Raw genomic sequence first — 15,960 nt, forward strand, 5'->3', positions numbered from 1 at the left:
CCCACGGATAGGCCACCCCCACAGTTAGCCCGGCTGTGGCTGACATCAAAGGACTGTTCCCTGAGGTGGGGACACCGAGGCCAGCGGGGTGTGGTCGGGGGTGTCAGGGGCCCGGCTGCTGAGTCCAGGAGACCAAGAGCAAACCATCGGTGTGCAACCAGGTCCCTGAGAGCTCCTTGCTCCAGGGAGAGGAGGGTCACCTCCAGTGGGAGAAATCCAGGCAGGCTTACTGGAGGAGGTGCCACTTGAGCTTGGGGCTTGAGATTCCTTTCTTCAAGAAGCATTTCTTGACCCTGGGTGCCTATGTGCTGTTGTGAGTCCTTCTATGACTGTTCTTGGTAACGGTAATGAACTTGGGCAGTCCCCTGGGAGGTGATGGGGGAGTGGGTCCCTGGGTGGAGGAAACCTCAAGAGCAAAGGCTCAGAGGCAGAAAATGGGCCGAATTTGGCCACCGGGAAGTAGGAGACGAGGCCGGGAAGTTCAGGGGTGGGGGCCGCCTTATTCTCAGTGCCTTTTGAGGTCTGTCTTGGTCGCCCCCTCCTTGGAGCCTGCTTGCTTCTCTCAGCCCTTGGGACCTCTTGGCCATGCCACGCCCTGCCTGTGGCAGGAAGGCAGGTCACTGGGGGTGGCGCTGGGCTCCTTGGGTGAGGTGACTGGGTCCTTCTCACTTGAGTGAGTGCACCCCTCCCCTCCTTGCTGTGTGTCCAGTCCATGGTCCAAGGACCCGTGTGTCCGGATGACGATGTGGGGACCCAGCGGCTCAGCTCTGGGTCCCACGGTCCTGATGTAGGGCTGGGCCACAGCAGGCCCGGTTCAGTCCACACCCACTGCAGTTGTGTTTCACTAACAAGTATTTATTGAGCTCCCACAGTGTGCCAGGCACTGTCCTATGTGCCAGGAGTCAGTGGGTGCAAACAGAGGAAACCTCTGCCCTGGTATCCGCGGGAGGAAGACGGACAGCAGAGAAGGAGACCCCACAGGGTGCCGGGAGATGGAAAGTGCTGTGGAGGGGACATGGTCGGGAAGGGGGCGTGGGAAGTACAGGCTGGGGGGCCTGGGACCTGGCTAGAGAGAAGGCATCACAATTTAAACAAAGTGGCCAGGGAAGGCCTTGGGGTCAAGGTGACGTTCGTGTCAAGACCTGACGGAGGCGAGGGAGTGGGATGTGTGGCTCTGGAGGGAGAGGCGCTGGCGGGAACAGTGCAGCGTGTGCAAAGGTCCTGAGGCGGGTGAGCGCCCCGACTGGCCAGAAGCCCAGTGCGGCTGGGGAGGAGGGGGCAAGGGGAAGGTGGTAGGAGGAGGTGGGGCTGGAAGTAGTGAGGGGTCAGCTCACAAAGGACCTGTAGGAGTGTGTGGTCTTCGGCTTCTGTTCCAAGAGGGAGAGGGGAGCTGGTGCAGGGTTCTAGCAGGGGAAAGATGAAACGTGAGTGACCCTGTGCAAAACTAGATGGGGGCGGCGGAAGGAGAAGCCCCCCTGTCTGTCCACTGGCCTGGCGGGGAGAGGCAGCAATAGTGACCGCTGAGTGAGGTGGGGTACGGCAGGCCACAGCGGGACAGGCGGGCGGCCTCAGGGAGCCTCCTGGGGGCCAGGGACCCGGGCCCCTCGTGGCTCTGTGAAGGAGCTGCTGGACCATTCTAGACCATTCTGAGCCTTCCGTGTTCAGCTCTGACCCGGGAAGAGCGATCCTAGTGCTGTGGCGAGGACCAAAGGAACTGAGCAGACTACTTGGAAGCCCTGGAAGTTGTGGCGGGGGGGCATCAGAGAAGGCTTCCTGGAGGAGGAAACCCTTGAACTGAGCCTGAAAGTCCAAAAAGAATTAAGCCTGGTGGAGGGAACGTGAATGGGGGTGGCAGGGGATGGGGAGAGCATCCGGGAGGAGGAACCTTGTGAGCAAAAGCTGTGAGTCCAGATACCAGGACACCATCAAATAATGGGGTCGGCGGAGCTAAGCTGCCAGTCTTTGGGGAGTGGGAAGGGGGGTGCTCCGTCCCTTCCATTGGCCTTGGAGGGTTTGTCGTTGCCCCCGCCCCCACTGCAGCTGCTGGCAGGGATGGGGCTGTCCCTTCAGCTGCCTCTTTTTCAGCCACCTCTGGGGCTCCCTGGGGCCGGCCCCGCCTCTTGGGCTGTGCTGGAGGGAGGGGCGGGGCCAGGAGCCCCAGAGCCCGCTGGGCTGCCGTGGGAGGGCAGCCAGAGCAGGTGGAGGGCTGGCTGGTGGCAGGAGGTGGAGGCGGAGGGGCTGCCATGGCTCCGCCTTTGGGGCCAGAGCACCAGTTCCCACCTGTCCCCTCCTCGTTGGCCCCTGGTGCCTGCCAGACGTTTGCCTTTGGCGGGGCCCCTGCCTGACCTGCCTCCCCGCCTGCCCTATCCAGTTGGGATTTGGGGGCTGAGCTGTGGGGCTGGGGAGGGGGGGGTGTCTCAGAGCCAATGCAGTGCCGGCTCCTCAGGGGCCTGGCCGGAGCCCTCCTCACCCTCCTGTGCATGGGGCTCCTCTCCCTCCGGTACCATCTGCGCCTGTCCCGGAAGAGGGTGGAGACCCCCGGGCTGAGCCCACCAAGCCCCCAGTTCCACGAGCTGCAGCTGCAGGACGTGTTCATCGCGGTCAAGACGACCGGCGCCTTCCACCGCTCTCGCCTGGAGCTGCTGCTCGACACGTGGGTCTCCAGGACCAGGGAACAGGTGACACGCTGGTCTCAGCGGGCCCCAGGCGTGGCGCCGGGCCTGGGGGACTCATGCAGGCCTTTCTGCTGGGTTGGGGTCCCTGGCAGTCTTGAGGGACAGGCTGCCTGCCCACTCTCCCCCTTCCTCCAGGATCCAGGGAATCCCGTGGCCCTGGTCGTGCCCCCCTGGCCCCGGAGACGCGGCTCCTCGGGCCTGCTGCTCTGGCTGTTTCAGGCGCCAGGCTGGGCTCCTGCCCCAGGCTTCCGGGTCCCTCCTGGGGATTCCTCTCTTCCCTGCCTGTTCCGGTGCGGGCGTCACTCCTGTGCAGCCTGAGCCAGCCTGGCGCGGGGGGCAATCGATGGTGGGCAGCTGGGGCAGAGGCTTCGAAGGAGTCCTGGCTCACATGACCCCCGCTGGGGTGCCCCCCGTTCAGGCCCTGGGTGCTGTGAGCCCCTGAGCCCCTGAGGCAGGGGACGGTCTAGGTGGGGCCTGCTGGGGAGGGGGCCGGAGTTGGGGGTGTCCTTTCAGAGTTCCTACAGCCCCTGCCCTCATGACTCTGCTGGCAGGGTGTGCCAGGGGAGTGCCACCGCGGTTCCTGTGCTCGTGCCCCGTGGCACCGGGTCCGAGGGAGGGAGGAAGGGTGTGTGCTGTGACTTGGTGGCCGAGGCGGACGTGGGCAGGAGGTCGGGGCAGGGCCTGCCCGGCGGGTGGGACTGGGTGTGTGTGTGTGCACGTGTGTGGAGCCGAAGTGGCGGTGCTGGACACGCTGTCGGGAGGCAGGAGGGTGACCGGGGCTCATGGCTCCTGTCTTTCCCCGGAGGTGGCTCTGACACGCTGGGTCTGTCTCTTCCCCCACCCGCTCCCAGTGCCTCCTCCAGCCAAGTCAGTGACTTGGGGGTATTGGGGACCATGGCCTCTGGGGGAGCTGGAGGGGCAGGTTTACACACACACATGTACATGCACACACACGCATGCGCACCCGCGCACACACACGCTGTCCCCACACTTTGGCGGGTGGCTCAGGAAAGGAAGTGACTGTGCCTCTAGAGGGGATTAGGGACTCCCGGAGACCAAGGATGGTGGGGGGGGGGTGATGCCTGGCAGAGGCCGGGGACCCCTGGGACGAGGGCACCTCCCTGTAGCGGCTTCCTGGCCCCGATGTCCTAGCACCCTGGGTTAACCCTTTCCCCTCCAGGCCCCCAGCAGCCACTCCAGGCTCTTCCCTGGGGTACCCCTCCCACAGCTTCTCCTTGCAGGGCGATCTGGTGTTACTTGCGGAAGTCGCTGAGCCCAGCCCTCCCCACAGACCTTCCTGTTTATGGCGCTGTGTCTGTTGTGCCCGGGAGCACGGCCTCACGTGGTCTGAGGCCCTTTCCTGTCTCGCCCTGGGCGCCAGGGCAGTGCCCTTGCCCTGGATGAGGAAACCGAGGCCCGGGAGGAGGAAGCACTCTCCTTCTCTGCGGAGACCCGGGGTCCCAGAGCTGCCTGGGGAGAGCCTGGGTGGTGGGCCTGGCAGGACCCGGCCGGCAGAGGACAGGCCGGCAGCCGGCCCCTCGGAGTCCCTGCTTGAATCCCAGATGCCAGCCAGGCAGCCGGAGGGGGGGCCTGGTGTCCCAGGGCAGGGCTCTGCTGAACCCTCGTGATGACCCTGGGTGGTGGCCGTTACCCGGTCGGCGGTGCATTCTTGTCTCCCCAGAACGTGCCGCCCCGGTGTGCAGTTCATTTCAGACAGGAAGCAGCGAGAGCCAGCAGGCTCAGGAAGAGGCTCAGACCTCTGTCTTTCCTGCCTAAAGGGCTTCGGGCAGAAGAGCCTGCTTCAGGAAGGGGCCCTGGCTTGGTGGCCTGGCCTCCTCAGCACCTCCGAACGGAGTGTGACAGGTGGTGGCGGGGGGGTTCGAGCACTGTCTGTTCGCTGGATCCCCCTTCCGCCCCACTCTTTCTGGGTGGCCCCGCGGGGATCTGTTTACCAAATGCCCCCTCCTCCTCCTCGTCCACCTGTGAATTGCCTGTCACCCCCTTTTCAGTCCAGAAGTCTCCTTATTTTTGCAGTTTCCCTGCTCATGGGAGCTCCCTGCGTGCAGGTATTAAAATTCGATTTTCTCCTGTTAATCTGCTGTGTGTCCTTTGAACCACCGACCAGGCAGGGGAACGGAGGCAGTGACGGGAAAGTGTCCCCAGCCGACACTCTCGCTCTTCCCATCTCACAGGCGGGAAGACCGAGCACAGTTAAGCAAGCAGAGGTAGCACGTGAATTCACTCAGCTGAACACCCGCCCTCACCCCCCCAGTGCAAGGGGCGGGGTCTAGAATCTTGTCTTTGGAGGCAGAGTTGAAATAAGGAAGGATCCTCAAAGGGAGAAAGACGAGGGGCCCAGGGGGACCCCCGTGTGCCGCCGCATCTGGGCCCCCTCTGTCTCCGCCTTCAGCTGGTCTGTCTCTGACCTTGGCTCTCAGTTTCCCCATCTGCGCGGGAGAGGCGGGTCTTGGAGCCTCTCTCAGCTCTGCCGTCAGGATGGGGCCTGAGCTGGTTAACTCCGGGGCTGCGTGCCCGCCCCAGCTGGTTAAGGGCGGCCTGGTGGCAGGTGGGCCTTTGTGGCAGTGGGCTGGAGCTCGCGTGCGGGCCTTTGTCCCGGGCAGAGGGGGTGGGCTGCAGGAGGAGGCCTGTTTTGTGATCCGAGAGGAGGCTTTCTCTTCCCCACGGTCCCTCCAAGGCTGGGGAGGGCTGGGGCGGGGCCGGGGTGGGAGGGGTGGGGGAGCGGGCGCCCTGCGCTTCCCCTGCTCTGGAGCAGATGGCCCTCCAGCCAACCCCGCCCCCTCCCCCCAAGGCTGCCTGGCCCTTTGTTTTCCTGCAAAGTTTTAACCATTGTCAGAGGCCCCTCTTTAAACAAATCACATGTAAACCTTGCTCAGAGGACACTGCCCACTGCTCCGTGCCAACCTCAGGGTTCCCATGCGCCCTGCCCAGGCCCCACGCCCCGCTGTGGGACCCCTCCTTTCCCGTTCCCCCCGCCGGTTCATTCCGGCTTACTGGCCCATCAACAAACATTCCCTGGCCCATTTGGCTCCTGCTCCAAACTCTAGAAAGTTCCTCCATCTGGAGGCCGTTTGGTGGTAAAAGTTCGTCAGGGAGTGGGGGAAGGAAGGCCTGACGTATTTTACTGGCTCCCTTGGGGGCTGTGTTGAAACAGGCATGCGGTTGGGGGCCGTACAGAGCCCAGGGAAGAGGTGACCGCCAGCAAAGCAGGCGGGAGGTGACTCGGGCGGGCTGGGCCGCAGCGTGGCTGTGGAGCCGGTGGGGAGAGGTTGCATCCTAGGTCATTTACAGGTTGGCTGGACAGGATTTGCTGGCAGACTGGATGCGGCGGGGGGGAGCGGGGGAGAAAGGAGGCATGATGACCCCGAGGTTTTGGGCCCCCTCAAGATGGGGAGACTGAGAGGAAGTGCAGGTCTGGGCGAGTGGGGAGCTTGGTCTTGAGGCTCGAGTCTGAGGAGCCCCCTGTGGGTGGGGTGTCATGACAATGGGGGGATTGGAGGGCAAGGGAGAGGGCCCAGGCCTGTGGGTTCGAACCTCAGCTCAGCAGTCTCCGGCTGCACGGCCTTGGCCCGTCACTCAGCTTCAGCTTTGCCGTCAGGGACGGGCACAGGTCGCAGCACCTGTGTCCGTGCTCCGTGAGTTTGTCAGGGACCAGGAGGGTGCACACTGCCGGTGCCTGCCCAGCCTGGGAGAGCAGGACCGGGTCGGGAGGTGAGATTTCTGCTGCGTCGGGGCCCTGCTCTGGGAGTTGTGGCTGTCTCCCGAAGTCGTGCGGGATCCCAGCATGGGGGTCCTTTCACAGTCTGTCTCCTGCCAGTGTGTAGGGTCCGGTCTGTGCGGTAGCGAAGGAGCCAGATGGGACTCTGTGGGGCGGGGAGGGGGGGTGTAGGGGAGGGGGAGACTCCGCCGAGGCCGTGTGTGACCGACAGGCGCCCTGGGCCGGCTCAGCCAGCGGGTGTGGGTTGGCGTGCAGCATGCGTTGTGTGTGTGTCAACAACAGCTGGGTTGCGAAGGGAACTGAAGCCTCACCCCCCGGAAGCTGCAGTCTGGGATATTGATTTGAAGCTGTTTGTGAAGAAATGAGACTCTGAGGGAGCCTTCGACCCTACCCCATTCCCTGCATGAGAACCCTGCTCTCGGAGGGGCCTAGGCTTAATCGCCTTAAGGATCTTCACCCTCCTCCAAGGAGGAGCCCAAGCTCTTAGCTAGACACCCCGGGCCCGCTGCTGCGAGCTGCCCAGACGGGGATCTTCCTGCCCCCTGGGTTTCGCTCTGCATCCACTGCCCACAGACGGCGGTTCTCACTTCCGAACTCCCGAGCCCATCCCCCGCTCTCTGCTCCGTCCGAAAGTCGCCTGTGCCCAGCCTGGCTGCCCCGTCTCTGGAACTTCCGCACCTGTGTGGACTTCCCACGCGCGTGGATTAAAATTTTGATTTTCTCCCATTACTCTGTCTTGGTTAATTTTTTAAAAAGATTGTATTGATTTATTTTTAGAGAGGGAAGAGAGGGAGAAAGAGAGAGAGAGAGAGAAACATCAATGTGCGGTTGCTGGGGGCTGTGGCCTGCAACCCAGGCATGTGCCCTGACTGGGAATCGAACCTGCAATGCTTTGGTTCGCAGCCGGCGCTCAATCCACTGAGCTACGGCCGGCCAGGGCTGTCTTGGTTGATTTGGTTGGCAGCCCAGCGAGAAGAACGTAGAAGACGGGAGGAAGGGTATTAGCATAGCAATTTTTAGCACCACCGTTGTGTATGTGTGCGTGCACGTGGGCGTGCTTTATGCGGGTGGGGGCATGGCTGAGAAAGGCACGTTGTCCTAAGGGAGTGTGTGTCTGTGAGAGGGTGTGTGTCTGTCTCCGAAGGGCGGCAGAGGCCTGCTGGGTGTGCGTGTGTCTGGACGGGTGTGTGTGTGTGTGTGTGTGTGTGTGTGTTTCTGGGGGCTCCCCTCCCACCGCGCCACTGCCCTTGGCGAGCCCAGTGCTGACCCCCCTCTCTCCTCCCCAGACATTTGTCTTCACTGACAGCTCGGATGAAGGCCTCCAGGAGAGACTGGGTAACTGCTTGGCCTGGGTGGGGTGGCTGTCTCCTGGCGTGGGAGTCCCCTGCAAAAACAAGGGCGCTTACGCTCAGCCTGTGGGGATTCCCCTTCACCCAGGGGGAGAGCAAGCTTCTTCCCTGGAAGTGGGTGTGGGGCGGGGCGGGGCCGTGGCAGGCAAGACGCAGGACACCCGGGTCCCAGTGCAGCCCACTGTCCATCAGCTCCGGGGGCCCGGGCAGGTCAGCCCTCCCTGACCTCAGTTTCCCCGTGTGTACACTGGGAGTGTGTGGACTGCTCCAGGCCCTCTGACCTGTCCTTGCTCCTCCAGGGCCCCACCTCGTGGTCACCAACTGCTCCGCGGAGCACAGCCACCCAGCCCTGTCCTGCAAGATGGCTGCTGAGTTCGATGCCTTCTTGGCCAGCGGGCTGAGGTGAGTGTGGCCGGGTCTCCGGGGGCAGGTGTGGCCTCTGCCTCAGGCCACTTCCTGAACGGGGTGCTATATTGAGAGAGGGGAAAAGGGGAAGTGGCTGGGTCCTGCGAATGTCGTCATATAGGGCCTCCTGTGGTTCGTCTCTGGGCAGACGGTCGGGGTTCAGATCCTGCCCTTCACTGGCTGTGTTGCCTGGGGCGAGTGTCTGGACCTTTCTGAGTCTCATTCCCCCTGGGCTGAACGGGTGCACCTCCTTCAAGGGCGTACACAAGGGCGTACTCACTGCCGGCACAGAACAGTGACCCTCATTGTGAGCCCTGTAGCTGTACATGCGTCGGTTAGGGGGCGCGGTGGCCGGCAGCCCCGGGGAAGCCCCCCCCAGCTCACTGCCCCCCTCCCGCCCCCACAGGTGGTTCTGCCATGTGGACGACGACAACTACGTGAACGCGAGGGCGCTGCTGAAGCTGCTGAGGACCCTCCCGCAGGCCCTCGATGTCTACATAGGCCGGCCCAGCCTGAACCGGCCCATCCACGCCTCGGAGCCGCAGCCGCACAATCGCTCGGTCGGTCCCTCCTGGCAGCCTGGGGCAGGAGACACTGGCCACGGGCCGGGGTTGGCCCACGCCGGGCGGGTTTGGGGCCGGGCCGGGCCAGGCCAGGGCTGAGGAAGAGCTGGTGCATCCTCTGGGCCTCGGATTTAGCCTCACGGCTGTGTTTTTTGGGCTGGTGGCTTCGCCTCTGACCCTCTGCCCCCTCCCCTGTGGAAGGGGAGACTGAGATGATGTCGGTCAGGCAGAGAGACTGTCAGGGAGCAGGGCCTCGGTCCTTGAGGAGCTGTGGCTTGTCCTGGTCACACAGGGAGGGTGGAGATGGGCTGGGGCTTCCCGATACCACAGCAGGGCTCCCGGCCACCTGCTGTGTCCTGTAGTTGTGCAGGGGGTCACAGGGCTGGACACCGCTGGGCCAGCTGTTCGCTGCCTTGGACTCAAGTGTCCGGACACTGCCCTCCCCTAGGTGACCCCCACTCCCTCCGGACCTCACCGACCAGCACTGAGGACCTGACACCAGGCACAGCAGGGTCCTGGGGCCAGTTTCCGCCCCAGACCCAGGTGGGCGCCGGTCAGGGGGGCCGGGTTTAGAAAACCAGTAAACAAACCCCAGGGTACCTGTTGAATTTGACTCTCAGATGAACAAAGAGCTTCTCAGTATGAGTGTGTCGCGTGGTTTCCCACCTGTCCCCTGGATGCCACTGGGCTTTGGGTGTTGGGGGGCCAGGCCTCTAGGGCTCCCTCCACCCCCTGGAGAAGGCAGGCCTCGGGGGGGGGGGCGGCCGAGTCTGGAGGCATTGCCCGCTGCAGGAGCTGAGCGCGCGGTGGGGCTACCCCCCTCCCTAGGTCACCATCTGCCTCATTAGAGAAACCAAGAGAGCAGGAAACACAAACCTTAATTACCAGCAGCTAATGAGCCTCTGAGTCCTAATTAAATCTTCCTGGGCCCCAGGGTGTGAGTCTGTGAGTGGATTTCAGGTGAGCTGAGGGGTCCCCCGGGCTCCCACACCGCCTCACCCCTCCTGACCTTGCAGACGGCGAACTCTGCTCTGGAGCCAGATGCCCTGGGGTCACACCCCAGCGCTGCCACCTCTTGGCTCTGTGACTTTGATGGAAGTCACCTCCCCTCTCTGTGCCTCAGTTTTCTCATCTGTGAAATGGGCGGCAATAGCCCCTTCCTCATAGGGTGGCCGTGAGCAGAAAGAGAAAGAGTTAAGTGGCATATAGCCAAGTGCTTGGAGCGGGACCTGGTTTGTAACAGGCGCTAGAAGAATTAGCAACCAGTCCCGCCCCTGCTCAGCCTTCGCCTCCGGGCCCTGTTCTTCCCTTGCAAGTTCAGCACCTGCAGGGCACACCCAGGCTGGGTCCTGCACAGTGCCCATAGATGGCACCCCCCGCCCCCCCCGCCAGCGGGATGCCAGGACTCTGCCCCAGGGTGCCCCGGCCCAGTCAGACCCCGGGGGCCCTCCAGGGTGGCCCAGGAAAAAAGGCAAGAGCCCTGCCTTGGGGTCAGTCCCGGCTCTGGGGCCTGGGGCTAGTGGCCTCACTTCTGTGGGCCTGGGCACCCTGTCTGCTGCACGGCCCTTAGCGAAGGGCGGGGTGGCTCTCTTGTCCCTGCCACAGTCACTGTGTTGATCTGGGGACAGACGCCAAGCACTCATTAGTTCACCGAGCACTGCTCATCCGACACCTGCTGGGTGCTGGGTGCTGGAGAAGCCATTCCTTCTGCCCCGCTGAGCCTTGACCCCTCTCTCTAAGAGGCAGTGCTTCCAGAACCCAGCCCGTAGAGGTTCTCAGCTGCAGAACACCTCCGGGCTGGGGGAACCATCCGATTTCAGAACTTGGGGCCAGTGCTGCCCTCGCAGGTGACAGCTCAGGCCCAGAGCGGGGCATGACTTTCTCAAAGTGAAGGGAGTGGGGGACCCAGCACCAGGCTGCCCAGCTGCCCACCGAGGGTTCTCCTCTCCGCTGCATTGTGGGAGGTGCAGCCTGATGTGACACGCATCAGCGAGGCGACAGCTGGGTGCTCGGGAGAAGGTAACCGCAGGGAGCTCGTGTGACCACGAGACGGGGCAGCCGAAAGGGTGCGGGGTTTCTCCGAAGCCCCAGGGAGATTTGTGGCCGAGTTCACCGGCCTCAAAGAGGAGCCAGAAGAGGCCTTGGTGTTACTGGGCAGGCATGTAAAGTGTTTTAAATCCCAAAGGGGTGTTATTGGTCCCTGAGATTGAGAGGTCAAGGGGCGTGCTGGCCCCCAGGAGTTACGACTGGCAGGACAGTGTACATGTCCCTATGTGGGTGGCATCAGGACTGTGGCTGTGAGCCTGGTGGGAACCTGTCTCCCTCCCAGATAGTCTAGAGAGCTCAGGAAGGGACTCTGATTGGCTGGCCTAAGTCATGTGCCTGTTCCTGAGCCAATCATGGGGTCAAGGGGTGTGGGTGGCCCTGTGGTCATTTCTGGGGCACCTGCCCACCTCTGTGGCCTGGGGGAGCAGGCGCTGTGTGGCAGCCCCTCCTGAACCACGCGGGCTAAGGTAAGGCATTTCTCTGGGGGACGGGGTGAGATGTGCAGGACCATCAGACAGCATGCACGCCCCCTTAACCAGAACCCTGCCAGATTGGGGTCTAATTGGTGTCCCCATCACTTTTAATTAGCTAGGTGACTTTGGGCCTCGGTCTCCTTGTCTGTAAAATGGGCACAATAATGTTAGGCTGTAGAAGGACTCTGGGGCAGGACGAATAAAAAGCTTTGGAGCCATGCTAGCTGGAGGTGAGGGGTGGCCTGGTTGTTGCCCCACCCCCCACTACCCCCACCCCCACCCCAGGCTCACTCTACACCTCTCCCCTCCTCTCCCCCCAGAGGCTGGTGCAGTTCTGGTTCGCCACCGGGGGCGCCGGCTTCTGCATCAACCACAAACTGGCTTTGAAGATGGCCCCGTGGGCCAGGTAAGCAGAGACCCCAGGTGGGTGGGGGAGGGTGGGGGGTGCTGAGAGCAGGTGGGGACTTGTGTGTGGGGACTTGGCAGCAGCAGGGACCTGAGCGAGAGCTCAGGAGGTCCCAGAGCAGGCAGGAGGAGGTGGACGCCAGAGCTGAGCCCCGCTCTGCCAGCCGGCCCCTGAGGAGGGCCGTCTGGGCGGCGGGAGGCCGCTAGGTGTCGAGGGTGCAGGCCGGCGGTCATAGCTCACTCTGTCCCCAGTGGCCGCCACTTCGTGGACACCTCCGCGCGCATCCGGCTGCCTGACGACTGCACCGTGGGCTACATAGTCGAGTGCAAGCTGGGGGGCCGCCTGCAGCCCAGCTCGCTCTTCCACTCCCACCTGGAGACCCTGCAGCTGCTGCGGGCTGCCCAGCTCCCGGAGCAGGTGAGCGGCCTCGGCGCAGGTGGCCCTGGGGGGGGGGTGTGTGCATGTGTCGGGCTATCCCTCCTGACAAGGTCCCCTGGAGGGCATAGAGTGACTCTCTACCTTCAGACCTCAAGGCTGTGATGCCAGCCTTCTGTGGTCTGGTCCCCAAGTGCCAGCTGGAGGGCCTGGGCAGACGAGATGAGGTGGCCTTCAGGTTCAGATAACCTTGCTCCCAACCTGCTACCTCCTGTCCCTCTCTCCTTCCTTCGATCCTCCACCCTCCCCGCATCCCTCCAACTTTGCGGGTCAGCAGCCCCTCCCTCCGCCAGAGCTTTCCTGCTCGGTGCTTTCCCTTCCCACCCAGATGTTACTGGGAAGGACCAGATCTAGGGTGAGGACGCTCAAGTGCAGTGTCAGGCTGGGGAAGGGGTGGGTGAAGGGTCTTTGCAGCCTCCCATGTGACCAGGCTGCTGGGGGCGCAAATGGGGTCTGGGCCTGAAGGTGCTCTGGAAGCTTAAAGTCCTGGGAGGGCGGGCTGGGCTTCCGGGTGGGGCGCCCACAGCTGATGGGGTTCCAGGCGCAGAGGCAGGCTTTCTGTGCCCTCAGGATGCTTTGTGTGCATGCCTGCTTCCCCCAGTTCTGCCCCCTTGTGGGGTCCCCTGTAGATCGCCCCCAACACTTCCCACTCTTCTCTGCTTTTCCCTGTCCAGGTCACCCTCAGCTACGGCATTTTTGAGGGGAAGCTCAACGTGATTAAGCTACAGGGCCCCTTCTCCCCCGAGGAGGACCCTTCCAGGTGGGTCTGGGGCTGAAACTGTGGAACGGGAGGAGCGGGGGCTGAGCCTGGGGCCGCAAAGGTGGGGGAGCCAGGAGGGGTGGATGTGAGAGAGGCCCCGGGGCTGACAGCACAGAGCTGGGAGGGAAGGGCGTGGATTGCGGTTCCCGCTCCACCACTGGCTTGCTGTGTGATCTTGGGCAAGTGCCTTGGCCTCTCTGGGCCACAGTCTCCACATTGTGTAATGCAAGGAGGCTGGGCGTTGTGGATCTGAAGGGCTCCCCCAGCTCTGACCCTGTGGGACTCCTCAGGAGCCCCCAAAGGACTGGAATGTCTTTGGTGAGTAAATTCCCCCTCCTCCCAAGGCTTCGTGTCTGGACTCTGGGTTTCTCTGAAGCACGGAGGAGGTGGGGGAAGGCAGGACCCCTGGCCCTTACGCTCTGCAGAACTGTCTGTCTGGGAGCAGAGGGCTCACAGCTGTCCGAGGTCTGTGGCGCCAGGGAGCTGCCTTCTAATGGGGTGAGCTCCCCATTGGTGGAGGGGTGCCGGCCATGGCTATCCTGCCAAGAGGCTTAAGATTGATGTTAAGTTCTCTAAGCCTGAAGATCCTAGCCTCCCTGGGTTTCTGCCCATGGGGCTAAAGCCAGCTGGAGGCTCAGCTCTGTAGGGTTGGATGGTCCAGTCTTAGTCCAGTCTCAGCTGAGGTCTCTTTATGTCTTCGCTGGCCTTCGAAGTCTCTCTGAACCAGCGGGTCTCAGCCAGGGCCCACTTTGCCCCCTGAGGACACGTGGCAACATCAGGAGACATTTTTGAGAGTTAGGACTCAGGGGGATGCTGCTGGTGTCTAGTGGGCAGGGTCCAGGGATGCTGTTCAGCGTTCTGCAAGGGACGGGGCAGCCCTCCGCGAAGAATGAGCAGGCCCCAGAGGTGCAGAGGGCTGAGGTGGAGAGGGCCTACTCAAACCATCTCTGTGACGTGCGCCCCCTAGGGGCCCACGGTGGTGTGCATGGGAACGGGGTGACCACCCTGTCCGTTTCTGCTCTTTCCGCAGGTTCCGCTCTCTGCATTGTCTCCTCTACCCGGACACTCCTTGGTGCCCGCAGCAGGTGGCCCGATGAACCCTGGACTGCTGGGCCACTGTGCGGCTGAGCCTCTGGTTGTCCCTCGCCTCTCAAGGCAGCCCAGGGGGCCTGTAGCAAGGGCCTGGGGCTGAGTGGTCCCTGGCCGGGCCTCCGAGTGGTGGGCAAGCCCAGGACTGGGCAGTGATGGTGGGGTTAGGGTCATCGCAGACTCCTGGGAGGTGGGAGCCGGGGGCCAGGTGAAGGCCAAAGAGGCCCCAGGGGCTGGGCTCCCACGGGCCCTGGGTCTCCACCAGCTCTGGCCTCTCAGTCGTCCCCCTAGGCTCAAGCACTGGGCCACCCACCCCCTGAGTCCCGTGGCTGGGTCCCCAAGCACTGAGGGGACGTAGGCGGAACAGGGACAGAAGGTGGGGCCTGTGCAGGTACTGTCTTTACTGCCCCGTCTCCAGCTCCTTGCCCCCTACCCCTGGCCAGTGGAACCCGGCTTTGTTCGCTCCTCGCCCCCTTGCCCAGCTGCCCTCGCTGCTGGGAGCTACCACGCCTCGCCCCAGCGCTGCCTGGGGCCAGAGCCGCCCGCCAGAGAGGATGCTGGGGAAGTTCTGCAGCCCCATGCTCCGTCTTCCTGCTGTGAATGTGGGTGTGATGTCTGGACCCGGGGCAGCCGCCCCGCTGCCGTGAAGGAAAGGCCAAGACCGTCATCCGCACCTGTCTTGTCTAGCGTCTGGGCTTGAGAGAAGATTAAACCCCTATTTGTTCAAGTCTCTCTCGGCCCAGCGGTATGTTTTGTTACACATGGGTCCCCAGCTCTAGAGCCTTGCTCGGCCCTCGCTGGCTGTGTGACCTTGAGGCGCCCCCTTGGCCTCTCTGGCCTGTTTGGCCAGATGCTCCTGTCCTTGCAGATGAGAAAAAGAATACTTTCTCCATGGGTTGGTACCTGGAGGAGACAGGACCGTGTTTGTAGGGCACAGCACGGAGCCTGGCGTAGAGGAAGTCGCCTGGCCCAGCGAACGGTGACCACCTTCGGTGTGTGAGAGTCCTGGTGTGACAAGGAATGAGTGTGGCAGGTACCCTTCTACACGTGTCTGTGCATAAGGCTTGTGTGTGGGGTGTGTATGCCCCGTCACATGTGTGTGTATAGGTACACGTGTGTGAGTATGCGTGTGCCTTGAGGTGTGCAGGAGCTATTCCTCCACTTCTCTGCCCTCAGGGCCTGGGTTGCGGGCGGCCAGAGAATCGGGGGGGCAGGACAGAGACTCAGAGCTGCGGGATTCGGCCTCTGGTGTAGGATAAAGGGGCGATTCGACAGCCAGGGTAGGAGCTGGATACATGCAGGTGCCTTCAGCATTTCAGGTCCCAGGGAGTTGGGTGAATGCATGAGGTGACCGTGGGGAAATTTCAGGCCGGGTGGTGCGTGGTCCGGGAGGGCTAGGGATGGGAGGTCTCCTCCCCATTCGCATCTTGCCCGGTGATGGGGGCAGTCGGGGTCCCAGCAGGGCTCTGGGCTGGGGGAGGAGGGAGGAGACAGCCTAAGGGAGGGAGGGAGGGGGCCCCTTCGGAGCGTACCCCCAAGCCCTCGGAGGGCCCCGTCCCTCCTGCAGCTCTGTCCGCCACCCGTGAGCTCCAGCACCTCAGCCCTGCGAGGGCCCACTGTGCACTGGTGGCCGTGCGCGCGCGCGGCAGGTCGGATGCTGAGCCAGAGTGCTTGGGCTCTTCCACAGCCTCCCTCCTTTCTGGGCTGACCGGATCCTGGGTTGGTGGGATGTGAGCTGAGGAGGAGGAAGAGCGGCCCCTGGCCCTGCAGCCCGTGGGGGTGGCGTGGTGTCCTCCCCACTCAGTGTGTGGAAGGCTGCCCACTGGCCTGCTTTTAGAAGCAGCCGCAGATTCGGGAGTGGTGCCCGAGTCCGAGGGTCGAGTGGCAGGAGCAGGCCATCTGCTGCCCCCGTTGTCCCAGAATGGCCGCCGGAGGGAGGGCAGTGGCGTCAGCAGGGATCAGGACTGGGGTGGAGGCAGAAGCCTGGCTTTAACCCTGCGTGTGTCCGCACTCGAGAGTGTGC

At 63.2% G+C, this 15,960-nt stretch overlaps 1 protein-coding gene across 1 annotated transcript; it reads left to right on the forward strand.

Moving 5' to 3' along the window:
• Nucleotides 1–2,162: 2,162 nt before the first annotated feature.
• Nucleotides 2,163–14,664, forward strand: MFNG (MFNG O-fucosylpeptide 3-beta-N-acetylglucosaminyltransferase). The gene is made up of 8 exons (XM_045835104.1): nucleotides 2,163–2,678; nucleotides 7,698–7,746; nucleotides 8,060–8,162; nucleotides 8,572–8,725; nucleotides 11,568–11,653; nucleotides 11,905–12,070; nucleotides 12,763–12,848; nucleotides 13,879–14,664. Exons 1-8 carry the CDS (start codon nucleotides 2,427–2,429, stop codon nucleotides 13,943–13,945), a joined length of 963 nt encoding a protein of 320 aa, XP_045691060.1. The 5' UTR covers nucleotides 2,163–2,426; the 3' UTR covers nucleotides 13,946–14,664.
• The last annotated feature ends 1,296 nt before the right edge of the window (nucleotides 14,665–15,960 follow it).

The sequence above is a fragment of the Phyllostomus hastatus genome, unplaced genomic scaffold (genome assembly GCF_019186645.2).
Source record: "Phyllostomus hastatus isolate PE091 unplaced genomic scaffold, TTU_PhHast_1.1 phas_contig_198, whole genome shotgun sequence".
NCBI classification, from domain to species: Eukaryota; Metazoa; Chordata; class Mammalia; order Chiroptera; family Phyllostomidae; genus Phyllostomus; species Phyllostomus hastatus.